General features: G+C 46.2%; 1 protein-coding gene across 6 annotated transcripts in view; it reads left to right on the top strand.

Annotated features, from left to right (window-relative positions):
* The window catches only part of LOC133557928 (arf-GAP with dual PH domain-containing protein 1-like), a 57,065-nt gene that overhangs the window by 12,253 nt on the left and 30,535 nt on the right, over positions 1 to 14,277 (top strand). For 4 of the 6 annotated variants that reach the window (XM_061908903.1, XM_061908901.1, XM_061908902.1 and 1 more), the window contains exon 3: positions 11,330 to 11,457. In XM_061908903.1, the coding sequence (XP_061764887.1) occupies positions 11,330 to 11,457 (128 nt within the window). The remainder of the gene's footprint in view (positions 1 to 11,329; positions 11,458 to 14,277) is intronic. The other 2 variants (XM_061908904.1, XM_061908905.1) reach the window with 1 other exon arrangement.

Raw genomic sequence — 14,277 nt, 5'->3', positions numbered from 1 at the left:
AAGACAGGAACTGTGCGATCAGTCTTTAGGCTTTTGACGGGAAGTACGGTTGAAATAAAAAGTGTCTTTTTTCCTTTACACTTTTGATTGATTGATTGAAACTTTTATTAGTAGATTGCACAGTACAGTACATATTCCGTACAATTGACCACTAAATTGTAACACCCCAATACGTTTTTCAACTTGTTTAAGTCGGGTCATATGACCGCCTGGCTCTGTTTGATTGGTCCAACGTCACCAGTGACTGCATGTGATTGGTGAAACGCAGGCATGCGTAGATTCTACTTTGAAGCTGTCATTAACCAAAACAAACATTAATAGATCCATTAAAAAATGTAGCGAGTAGCGAGCTGAATGTAGTTAAATGGAACGATGTAAAAGTAGCGTTTCTTCCCTATAAATATACTCAAGTAAAAGTAAAAGTATTGTAACGGGTTGAGTTAAGGGGAGATGTTAATGTTAATGTTAATGTGTCAACTTTCACGTACTTAGTTTCATGTACTGTTCTATGACACTGAAGTTTACAGAGTGCCAGTGAAGGCAACATGTTCAGAGTTGCATGCTGGGGGTTGCCTGTGATTGGGTGAGGGAATAGGAGGGAGAGTGCTGTGATGTTGGGATGCGGAAGTGAAGAGGTCGGAGGTTTTAGAGCGGGAGAGACAGACGCACGAGAGATAAGTTTAGCAATACTAGAGAGATATATAAATGTGCCTTTGGCGGTGATTACGCCCCACAGTAGCCTGTTACGTGTCTAACGATAAAGACAGCAAGTGTACTACGCCTCTCAACTGGTTTCTGTGGAAACGCTACACTGGTGTCAGAAGAAAAAAAAGACGGTGAGAAGAGAAAAGGGACGCTACACACCACCGTTACACACGTGTGGACACAGAAGAACGGAGGACACAGCGTCCACACTCCAGTGAGAAATAGAGTACAAAAAAAAAGTGAAGCGGGAGGAGGGAGCCGGGGTGCCGGAGCGATACGGCGCTGTCGGAGGCTGGGATGCGGCTGAGAGAGAGAGGGTGAGGAGAACGACTGCTCAGATGGCCGCTGATGCCGGGTTCAGCTCCTCCGCCCGTCTCGGAGCTGGACGTGCCGCAGGTGGAGAGCCAGCCGCCGTCAGGACGGAAAATGTCGCCCCGCCCTCGGTGAAAACCCCCAGGTATGATGGCAAGGCTGACTGGGAAGCTTTTCACGCCCAGTTCGAACTGTTAGCCCGGGCCGGCAGGTGGTCCACAGAAATGAAAGCTCTTCAGCTAGCTATGTGCCTCACCGGGGATGCTCTGTCAAGCCTGCTGCTGCTGAGCCCAGAAGACAGGAGTGACTATGATGCTTTAGTGGGAGCATTAAAGAGGAGGTTTGGACAATGTTCCGCGGCTAGCTTTCTTCGCTCTGAGCTGTGCAGCCGACAGAGACGGGCCGGGGAGCCATTAAGAGATCTCGCCAATGACATTGAAGGGCTGGTCCACCGCACCTACGCCCACATGCCCCCCGCCATACAGAGCGAATTAGCTCGTGACCATTTCCTGCAGGCGCTGTCACCGGGCGACCTGCGTATTCAAACGCTGCTGGCTCACCCCAAGTCCCTCCTGGAGGCTTTGGAGCTGGCTTCAGAGAGAGAGATGCTGGGTGCTGGCCCCCCCACCTCCACGCTGGACAATGCACTGAGGGTGAGGGCCGCGAGCGTACCTGAAAGGGTCGACACAGCGCCTGCCTGGGCGGAGGAACTGACGCAGCTGGTGCGGGCTGCTTCGCTACGGGGAGAACAGCGCCCCTGGGGGCGCACAAGGGTCTGCTGGGCGTGCGGAAAACCTGGCCTTCTGGCCCGGCAGTGCCCCAACGCCCCTAAAGACCAGGGAAACGACGCGGGGAACGCATAGCCGGGACGGTGCGGTTCCCCGGGACAGCGTCCCAACCCCGAACGGGCGGGGATACAACACTGGAGGATACAGGGGGCCAACAGGTGCAGGTCGTGATGCTGGGCCGGACTGGGACGGGGAACTGTTGGTACGCCCCAGTGACATTCGGGGAGACATGCTGCTCTGCACTGGTGGACACGGGTTCGTCAGCCACCCTGGTAAGACCTGATGTGCTGGGAAGAGGAACCACAGTCTGGCCCACCTTAGTGAAGCTCCAGACGGTCACCGGGGACCGGGCCCCCATGGTGGGGGAGGCGGTGGCGACTGTGGGGGTGGGGAGAGAGATGGTTCGCTGCCCAGTGTGGGTCGCGGACCTGGAGGACTGCATACTAGGGTTGGATGTTCTTGAACTGATGGACTGTGTTATTAACACCAGGAGGGGAACGCTTACATTCCCAGACGGACATGTCGTACAGATGTCAAGACAACCATCCCGGCCGAACTACAACACTGCTCACGCGGTCGCGGTGCGGACGACACAGGTGACATTAAGCATGGCTGCAGGCCCTGTCTTCCTCTGTGAGCCGACCACACCGCCCCCTCCTCACCCGCCACAAAACCACATCGACCCACCACAATTCCAGCCCTCGACTGCAAACCCCCCTACAGGCCGCCCGAGCTGCCTTCCACCCCGCCCACCGCACATCCCCACGGTCGCCCAACACCTGCCACACCGCCTGACAGTGAAGAGAGAGTCGCGGCCGTGAGAGAGGTGTGGCAGAAGAACTGTGACGGACTGACTCACATCGAACAGGGGTTGCTGTGGCAGCTCCTGCTGGAGTATAAAGACTGTTTCTCACTATCGGAGGATGACGTGGGCCAAACTGATCTAATCCGGCACGACATTGACACAGGGGATGCCCCGCCCATTAGAATGAGGCCCCGACGCCTTCCCCTGGCCCGACAGGCGGCAGCAGACAAAGCATTACAGGACATGCAGCGAGCAGGACTCATCGAACCCTCCACCAGCCCTTGGGCCGCCCCAGTAGTCATGGTGCCTAAAAAGTCCAAAGAAGACTGGCGGTTTTGTGTGGACTTCAGACAACTCAACAACGTAACAAGAAAAGACTCTTACCCCCTCCCACGAATCGACGAGGCCCTGGATACAGTGGCTGGGTCTTCCTGGTTCACCTCACTAGATCTGCGCAGCGGATACTGGCAGGTTCCCCTCACCCCCGCGGCCAGGCCCAAGACCGCCTTCATCACCAACGGGGGCTTGTGGCAGTTCAAGGTCCTTCCATTTGGCCTCTGTAACGCACCCGCTACATTCGAGAGACTAATGGACAGGGTGCTGGCTGGGATCTCCCGCCAGGAGTGTGTCGTTTATCTAGACGACATCCTGGTCCACGGGGTATCGTTTGAGTCAGGCCTCAGGAGCCTCAGGCGCGTGCTGGAGAGAGTGGCAGCAGCAGGACTGAGGCTGCACCCCCAGAAGTGCTGCTTTATGAGACGGGAGGTCAGGTTCCTGGGTCACAGGCTGGGGGCTGGCGGCGTCAGCACCATGGAAGAGAAAGTGCAGACTGTGCAGGACTGGCCCACCCCCAGCTCTATCTCCGAACTGAAGAGCTTCACAGGGCTGACCTCCTACTACAGGAGGTTCGTGAGGGGTTTCTCCAGCATAGCTGCGCCCCTGTTCCGGCTACAGCGGCCGAAAGAAAAGTTTGTCTGGACAGAGGAGTGCCAGACAGCGTTCTCCTCACTTAAGAAGGCCCTCCTGGAGGCCCCGATTCTTGTCCCCCCTGACCCCACCCTGCCCTTCGTGCTTGACACGGACGCCAGCAACGTCGGCACGGGGGCCGTGCTGTCCCAGGTGACCCCCGAAGGGGAAAGAGTGGTTGCGTACTATAGTGGGACATTCAATAAGCACGAACGTCGTTACTGCGTCACCAGGCGGGAACTCCTTGCCGTGGTCAGTGCTATCAAACATTTCAAATATTACCTCGGGGTCCTCCACTTCACAATTAGGACCGACCACGCAGCCTTACAGTGGCTCATGTCCTTCAGGGAGCCGGAGGGCCAGCTGGCACGCTGGATCGAACTGTTACAGTCGTACGACTTCACCATGGTCTACAGGCCGGGGAAACAACATGGGAATGCGGACGCACTTTCCCGCCGACCCTGCGCCGCTAACAACTGCCGCTACTGTGAGAAAAGGGAGACACGAGAAAGCGAGCAGCAGCAAGACGAGGTGAAATGTGCAGCGGTGGGACTAACAGCTGTGGACACAGCAGAGTGGAGGCTCAAACAGGAAGAGGACAATGACATCAGACCGGTGCTCACGTGGAAGACAGCTCAACGTCGACCCCCATGGGGAGAAGTTGGGCTTTGCTCCAGGGCCACGAAGGGGCTTTGGAATATGTTCTCAAACCTGCGTGTGTGTGACGGGGTGCTTCAGAGGGGGTGGAGGGAGGCTGCTACAGGAGAGACACTGTGGCAGGTGGTCGTACCCAGGGCCCTACGCGAAACAGTGTTACAGGCAGTGCACGGAACTCCCGGCTCTGGTCACTTCGGGGTTGGCAAAACACTCCGCCGCCTACGTCAGGGGTTCTACTGGGGGCAGCATGGGCGGGACGTGAAGGACTATTGCCGCCGCTGTGACAGCTGCACGGCGCGTAAAGGCCCCACCGAAAGATCGCACGCCCAGCTTCAACAGTTCCCAGCGGGCTGCCCCACGGAGAGAGTGGGGATCGACGTTCTCGGACCGTTTCCCCGCTCGGAGAGAGGTAACCGTTATATCCTCACGGCCATGGATTACTTCACTAAGTGGCCAGAAGCATACTGCCTGCCGGACCAAGAGGCAGGAACCATAGTGGATGCGCTGGTGGAGGGGATGTTTAGCAGACTTGGGGTCCCCGAAGTCATCCACACAGACCAGGGAAGGAACTTCGAGTCCCGCGTATTTACGGCCATGTGTGAACAACTGGGCTCCCACAAGACACGCACTACACCCCTCCACCCGCAGAGCGACGGACTGGTCGAAAGATTCAACCGCACGTTGGCGCAGCAGCTGGCCATAGTGACAGCCAAACACCAACGTGACTGGGACACTCATGTCCCCCTGGTGTTGATGGCGTACCGGTCCGCCGCCCAAGACTCCACCTCCTGCTCCCCGGCCCTTCTCATGCTCGGCAGGGAGATCAGGACCCCGGCTGAGCTGATGGTGGGCAAGCCGCCCGACAGCCCAGCGGACCCCCCGGGGCCCGAATATGCCAGGAAGCTGCAGGACCGCCTAGAGTCTGCTCACGAGTTCGCCAGAGAGCAGTTAAGGAGCGCAGGAGCAAGACAAAAGAGGAACTATGACGTGCATGCCAAAGGGCGACATTTTAGTACTGGAGAACTGGTCTGGGTGTTCAGCCCCTTGAGACAGAAGGGCAGGTGCCCGAAGCTGGACAGTAAGTGGGTGGGACCCTGCAGGGTCCTAGAGAGACTAGGTGAGGTCGTGTATCGAGTACAGCTGCCACCAAGAGGTAGAAAAGTTGCCATACACCGTGACAGACTGGCCCCCTACCGGGGCACAGCCGTCCCCCCGGGACAAGGGGGCGGAACGCGAGACAGCTTGGACACCACCCCAGACACTCCCCACGCCCCCACCAATGGACTGTCTTCCCCCCACTCCACCATCAATGGACCGCGCCCCCCCACCCCACCACCAATGGACAGTCTGCTTTCCACTTCCCCACCAAGGGACCTGTCCTGTCTGACCCCCCCCATAATGGACTGTTAACCCCCCACTCTGTGCCTATCTCGGGACCCCCTTTCCCCCCCACGGCGCCTCCGGAGAGACGTCAGACCTCCCAGGCACCTGAGAGACTTTGTGTGCTCCCTCGGGAGCGAGGGACTTTGAAGAGGGGGTGTCGTGTAACGGGTTGAGTTAAGGGGAGATGTTAATGTTAATGTTAATGTGTCAACTTTCACGTACTTAGTTTCATGTACTGTTCTATGACACTGAAGTTTACAGAGTGCCTGTGAAGGCAACATGTTCAGAGTTGCATGCTGGGGGTTGCCTGTGATTGGGTGAGGGAATAGGAGGGAGAGTGCTGTGATGTTGGGATGCGGAAGTGAAGAGGTCGGAGGTTTTAGAGCGGGAGAGACAGACGCACGAGAGATAAGTTTAGCAATACTAGAGAGATATATAAATGTGCCTTTGGCGGTGATTACGCCCCACAGTAGCCTGTTACGTGTCTAACAATAAAGACAGCAAGTGTACTACGCCTCTCAACTGGTTTCTGTGGAAACGCTACAGTATGTTGCATAAAAACTACTCGTAGAAGTACAATTTATCTCAAAAGTTACTCAAGTAAATGTAACGGAGTAAATGTAGCGCGTTACTACCCACTTCTGTATATATGTGTATATATATATATATATATATATATATATGTATATGTATATATATATATGTGTGTATATATATATATATACATATATATATATATATATATATATATATATATATATATATACATATATATATATATATATATATATATATGTGTATATATATATGTGTGTATATGTATATATATGTGTATATATATATATATATATATATATATGTGTATATACATATATGTGTGTATATATATATATATATATATATATATATATATATATATATATATATATATATATATGTGTGTGTATATATATATATATATATATATATATGTGTGTGTGTATATATATATATATATATATATATATATATATATATATATATATATGTATATATATATATATATGTGTATATGTTGTGTATATATTGGTACTTTACATGCAGTTTAGTTTTGGCCCCTGGCCTTATTATCTTAGCCAGATGCGGCCCCCGGGTCAAAAACTTTGCACGCCACAGTGATACGGGCATATTGTCCAGTCTTTCAGCCTAACAATTATGGTATCAACAAATTGCTTTGTGTTGATCCAGAAAGGTGCATACAAATCACAGAGCACATCTCCCTGCACCATGGCTGGCATCATTCCCTTTAGTGCTATCAAAAACCATTGACGTGCATGTTGGGCACAGTGACCTGCATGTGCATGCTGTGCATGTGGGTAGTCAGACACACACTTATGACTCAGACAGCGATGACCTCACCATGGCTAAGTGTGTGTACTCTGCTCTTTACAGTGGTGTAAATAGTAAATGATGAATTGTTTAATGATTGAAGTTGGCTTCTATTTTCATCAAACGTAACAATTATACTGGATGATGTAGCAAATGTAACTGGTACTGCTTTTTGGCACCCTTCCAATGTAATATCATATGTCATTCGTTGTACGGTAGCGAGACACTGCAATCTTTTGACTGATCGACCGTGAATCGTCACCTGAACACAAAAAAAGCAACTTCGTAAAAGCTTGCCGTCTTTTTGTATTAGGCAACTTATTCCCAATGACAAAATAACACAAAATGCAGAATTTACCTTTTACTTTGTTGAATTCACACAATTTACATAGCTGCTATCCAAATTACTCATCCAAATTGCAGCATGACAAATTTACCTGAAATATTCAAAGACACATTTTTGTATGTATGAAAACATGGGTAAACCTGATAGCACACGCAAAGTTGATCTACTAAGCTTGTGCACAGAGAGAGGATTGTGTCAACATAGAGAGTGAGTTGCCTCTCGCCAACGTCATGCTTCATGTACACACATTTCTACAGGCTTTGGATACTTTGGCGACACACATAGGTGGTCGTGCGGGCTTTGCCAACATTTGATTTCATTAATGTTAAAAAATTGAGGTAAAGACACACAATTCACTTGTTTGTAAATGCATCTACAGTCATGCTTAATATTCATATTAATATTTGTGAGAATGGCTAATAATTTATGTAGGAGATGATCATTTTGACATCTGTTGTCCCAATGTGTTCTTCTGACCCCAGCACAGTTGTTTGGGCTGCGACACCAAGTCCTTTTCTGTGTTGTAATCAAACAAGAGTCAAAGCCTTTCGTATCATTTGTTGAGAAATACTGGCACGTTTAAATGTAAAAGATTGCAAACCAAATATTACATTTTTTTCACATGAAACTCTAATCAGTCTGTGAGCAGACTACTGTATGAACACATTTTGTTGTAAAATATACAAATTATATTTATTTTGTGGGTAATCAGAGGCACCCACCTCTTCTAGAGTTTTACGCATCATTGCAGCGACTATCGTCCCAAACATTGTGCAGCAGTAATTTCTTTTCAGTCCCATAGCTCGCCGATTTTGACCATGAACATCCTTCTTCGTCCACACTTTCTTCCTGATGCCCAACCATTTCTTTTTTATTCCTGCCTCGGTGTGATTTTCAATGCACACAGCATTCTCACAATCTCAACCCTCAATCACTCGAAAGAAAAAGGCACTTTCTACTCAGTTGTACTAAACCCTGATTGGGCAGAGCGTGCAGCGCTCATTCACATGGATAATTTCAATATGATTTTGAGAGTGGCCGTGCCAGCAACCCGAGGGTCCCTGGTTCAATCCCCACCTAGTACCAACCTCGTCATGTCCGTTGTGTCCTTGAGCAAGACACTTCACCCTTGCTCCTGATGGGTGCATGGCAGCTCCCTCCATCAGTGTGTGAATGTGTGTGTTAATGGGTGTATGTGGAAGTAGTGTCAAAGCGCTTTGAGTACCTTGAAGGTAGAAAAACGCGATATAAGTACAACCCATTTACCATTTATTTGCATATTTATAAGGAAGAGCAGTCTTTGTGTGATCTGGCTACAATTTCAAATGTAAAAAAAGAAATGTGGTTTAATTATTATGTGCGCACAATTTAATGCAGCTAATTATTTTTATTTTGTACGTGTACGCCGTTTTCTGGATTTGAGCATATGTCTATTTTTAGTAGAAAATCCACACAACTCCTAATACATGAGGCCTCAAACTCTTAATTGCCGTGTGAATTACCAAACGATTTGGAGTTGTTATATCGTTTTTTCACTGTAGTTAAATACTATAAACATCCAACATAAATATAACCATCGATATATTCACACTGAAATACTGTATATTGTAGCGGTTGCTTTAAGGACATAATTCACCATACCTGTTTACTTGACTTTGTTGTCATTATTCACTGTCATTGTTCTATTGTGCACATAACAATGTTGTTCTTGTTTAGCATTCATATACAGTATGCAGTTAAGAGTGAGTAATTCGGCACGGCCCCTTTAAGTGACCGTCAAGAGATTTACCCAAATGTGGGGGTTTGTTGTGACCGCCTTTTTGAGTCTCTTTGATATAAGTAGTCATTCAGTCTCATCTTTGATGGAATAAATGGCGCACACGTTTTTGTGTGCGAAAAGATACTTCAAGTTGTCTTGTTTTCGCGTTACAGGCGCAACAATATGCATATTTACAGATTGCTGAGGAATGTATCGATTGTGTGGAATTAATTGATTATTAATTGTATCCTGAAGAAACAAAATAAAAAATGTACCACAATACTTAGCAGCAGATGTTGTGTGAGACTTTGGGAATCAGGTTTTTAACCATGGAAACCTCAGTTTTGGCACACAATTCTCCTCACACTACTCAATACAACAGAGACTGAAACATTACACACAGTGTAGGCACAGGAAATGCATACACGACTGTGAATACAGCTGTGTCAGTGTTGATGTAAGAGCATATACAGTAGTGGTGCAATGTTTTTCACACAGTGTAGACATCTCATTTCATACAAAGCATGCATAAAGACTTGCTAACAGCTGTATTATCTTGGTGATGACATGCATGAACAGTTTGAGTAATCAGATGTTGGGTGACATGAGTGTGATTTGTGATTCCCGTGATTCCCATTCATTTTCAGTAGATTGTGGAACAATGTCAGAGCATGTGAATGCGTAGCATTAAATTTATTGATGGACGTATAAATAATGTTACCTTAGTGATCATATATAGCAGTGTTTTCCAACCACTGGGGCAGCAAGTGGCTAATTATTTTGTAGATGTCGGGAACATGGTTTGTCGTGATCACACTATGCGGGAGACAGCGTGTAGGTAAAAAGGTATCCAGCACTTAAACCAAAAATAAATAAAAGGTGAATGTTGCTAAGAAAAGGCATTGAATCTTAGGGATGGCTATGCAAAGTAAACAAAAACAGAATGCTGGACGACAGCAACGACTTACAGGGTTTGGAGCAGACGGCGTCCACAAAGTATATCCGTACATCAATCAATCAATCAATGCTTTCTTATATAGCCCTAAATCACGAGTATCTCAAAGGGCTGCACAAACCACAACGACATCCTCAGCTCAGATCTCATGACATGACATGACATGACAATCGACAATGTCCCCACAAAGAAAGATAGCGTCCGCACAACTTAAATAGTCTTGATTGGGGAAACAAAGCAGGTGCCGGGAATAGCACTCGAGGAAGACATGAAACTGCTACAGGAGAACACCAACAAAACAGGAAAAAACACCAAAATAGGAGCACAAGACAAGAACTAGAACACCACACAGTAAAAAAGCAAAAAACTCAAAATAAGTCATGGTGTGATGTGGTCATGACGGTACACCTACTTTGAGACAAGAGCTATAGTGATGCCTGGTTGGTTATGGTTTGAATTCATATCCAATAATTGTGAGAACAACTTTTTATTGTCAATATCGGCTACTGAGTTTAATATTTTAATGTTTTCTGCTGGTAGTGTGCATCGGGATTTTTTCAATGAAAAAAATGTGCCGTGGCTCAGAAAAGGTTGAAAAACACTGATATACAATACTATTGTCTTCACAATACACCTTACTGTACAGTTCAACAATAATACAGCTCTATATTGTATCTAAATAGCTTGGCCAGGTAATTGTAAATTATGGTACAGTTGATTTATATCTGCAATCATAAGTGCAGTAATACTTTTTGTCTAGCATTCTCATCTCGCACATCCTGTTTCCAACACGCTTTGACGTGGGCAGAAGCAAAGAACCTGTGATCCAGGGATTAAAGTGTACCTTTGCCACTCAACACCCACGGGTAGCGCTGTCTGTGTTGTGTCGGTCACAGAAAACATCTCTCTGACTGCTCGTGAGGCTGTCAGTTTTCTGAGAGCATTCTCAAAATGTGATGGTCTAAATGCTAAGTGCTTCAATGATTCTATCATTTATTTCTGGGTTTGCAGAACATAAGTCACAGATGTGTGTTTTTAACAGTGATTTTGGCATGACCAAAATGGCATCTGCTTCTTCACTGTTGACAGTGTAGTGGTGTTTTTTCTCACAAATTCTGCAGAGCCACAAGTGACATGCTTTAGAATTCAGCATTTCCTCCTGTTTCTTACTTTAATGTTCTCTCTTCTCCCCCAAACTTTACTCTCTCCTTCATCTCCCTTCTTGTTTATCTTCTGCAACCTCCTCCTCCTCCACCAATCCCTCTTCTTGTCTTCCATCCTGCAGAGCCGGACTGGGCATCACTGACTCTGGGTGTGTTTGTTTGTCAGGCCTGCTCACTTCTTCACCGCAGCATCCCCCACATCAGCAGAGTCAAGTCGGTTCAAGACACGTGGGATGCGAGTGACGTGGAGGTGAGACTCCTATATCAAGCATGTAGCAGGAGTGAAAATCCTCATTTAAGGGAGTTTAAGAAAGTCTGCTAAGAGTGTAGATGAGGGATGAGATGTCTTCAATACTGAATTGTCATGGTCTGTAGTGACACTCCATGTCACATAGTATTTACAGTAGCTAGTTATATATTATATATTGGGCAAAGTAAAAAGAATGTAGAAAATAACCCCAGAAATGCTGCTTGATTAGACCAAACTCATCATAAAATAGAACAAAGAAAGACTGCACATTTCAAAACAAGGTTTCACAAATTGCTTTGTGTGAAGCACTTCCTGTGTATGTTTTGTTTTCTGGCTTCCTCCCACAGTTCACAAACATGCAGGTTAGGTTAACTCTAATTGGCCACTGGTGCCAATGTGATTGTGAATAGTAGTTTGTTTTTAGATCCTCTTGAGAGCCGTCATTCTCTGCAGTGGTTATTTGTGTTTTGCACTAAAGGGCTCTTTTTTTTCAAGGAATGTCTAATTTTGACAAAATAAAATGACCAAAAAATAATTTCCACTGCAAAGGATGCTGGTTTGTCAGGAGGGTATGTTTCATCACTGTAATGATCCTTACCAAAAACAAGGGGTCTACAAATGCTTTCATTATTAAAGATGAATATACAAACCCCGTTTCCATGTGAGTTGGGAAACTGTGTTAGATGTAAATATAAACGGAATACAATGATTTGCAAATCATTTTCAACCCATATTCAATTGAATATGCTACAAAGACAACTGATTTGATGATCAAACTGATGAACACTTTTTGCAAATAATCATTAACTTTGAAATTTGATCCCAGGAACACGTGACAAATAAGTTGGGAAAGGTGGCAATAAATACTGATAAATTGAGGAATTCTCATCAAACACTTATTTGGAACATCCCACAGGTGTGAAGGCTAATTGGGAACAGGTGGGTGCCATGATTGGGTATAAAAGCAGCTTCCGTGAAATGCTCAGTCATTCACAAACAAGGATTGGTAAACGGTCACCACTTTGTGAACAAATGCGTGAGCAAATAGTCAAACACTTTTAAAAATAATATTTCTCAACGTGCTATTGCAAGGAATTTAGGAATTTCACCGTCTATGGTCCGTAATACCATCAAAAGGTTCAGAAAATCTGGAGAAATCACTGCACGTAAGCGATGATATAACGGACCTTTGTTCCCTCAGGCGGTACTGCATCAAAAAGCGACATTAGTGTGTAAAGGATATCACCACGTGGGCTCAGGAACACTTCAGAAAACCACTGTCAGTAACTACAGTTTGTCGCTACATCTGTAAGTGCAAGTTAAAACTCTACTCCCGGGCGTGGCCAACGCTGCTGCTCACTGCCCCCCTCACCTCCCAGGGGGTGATCAAGGGTGATGGGTCAAATGCAGAGAATAATTTTGCCACACCTAGTGTGTGTGTGACAATCATTGGTACTTTAACTTTAACTTAACTATGCAAAGCCAAAGCCATTTTTCAACGATACCCAGAAACGGCGCCGGCTTTGCTGGGCCCGAGCTCAGCTAAGATGGACTGATGCAAAGGGAAAAAGTGTTCTGTGGTCTGACGAGTCCACATTTCAAATTGTTTTTTGGAAACGGTGAGCGTCGTGTCCTCCGCACCAAAGAGGAAAACAACCATTAAGACTGTTCTAGGTGCAAAGTTGAAAAGCCAGCATCTGTGATGGTATGGGGGTGTACTAGTGGCCAAGGCATGGGTAACTAACACATCTGTGAAGGCACCATTAATGCTGAAAGGTACATACAGCTTTTGGAGCAACATATGTTGTCATCCAAGCAACGTTATCATGGACGCCCTTGCTTATTTCAGCAAGACAATGCCAAACCACTTGTTACAACAGCGTGGCTTCATAGTAAAAGAGTGCGGGTACTAGACTGGCGTGCCTGTTGTCCAGACCTGTGACTCCTATTGAGAATGTGTGGCGCATTATGAAGCCTAAAATACCACAACGGAGACCCCGGTCTTTTGAACAACTTTAGCTGTACATAAAGCAAGAATGGGAAAGAATTCCACCTGAAAAGCTTCAAAAATGTCTCTCCTCAGTTCCCAAAGGTTTATTGAGTGATGAAACACAGTGGTGAACATGCCCTTCATGAGTTTGAACATCAAATATCTTGTCTTTGTAGTGCATTCAATTGAATATGGGTTGAAAAGGATTTGCAAATCATTGTACTCCGTTTATATTTACATCTAACACAATTTCCCAACTCATATGGAAACGAGGTTTGTAGATGCACGGATAAAATAGTATTGTTTTTTACATGACCATTACCTCTGTCGTCCGTCTAACATGGTGTCGTTATTCGTTACCATTGACGGCCACAACACAGTTACGGCTGCCGTCAGAGGGCCACTTGTAACAATACATAAGAATGAATACATTGGGGATGAATTGCTTGATCAGTGCGTCCGATTTTTTTCTTGAAAAAGTATGTGATCGCCATGGCCGATTAACGCCGATCATAAATGGCGATCATAAATTGTTGTTGGTTTTTGGTTGGTTATTTATTTGGTTTTATGGACAGAATGGAGGACATCTCATTGGCTCCATTGTAAGCGGACTTTTATTTCCGTTTATTTAAAAGTTATAATGCATTAAAATAATGCGTTACAAATTCAGGGAATTATTTTCTGTACATAAGAGGACTTTGAGGGAAGTAAAGACAATTATTTAAATGAGTAGTAGATAGTAGTTTTTGATTGTGTTTAGATATTGCGTTCCATAGACATGGTTTTGCTCAAACAATTATAACATGTATGCAATAAAGTAGACTAAAACA

This window comes from Nerophis ophidion, linkage group LG08 (genome assembly GCF_033978795.1).
Source record: "Nerophis ophidion isolate RoL-2023_Sa linkage group LG08, RoL_Noph_v1.0, whole genome shotgun sequence".
NCBI classification, from domain to species: Eukaryota; Metazoa; Chordata; class Actinopteri; order Syngnathiformes; family Syngnathidae; genus Nerophis; species Nerophis ophidion.
The sequence above is the reverse complement of the archived record's forward strand: the minus strand, read 5'-3'. Positions and strand labels throughout refer to the sequence as shown.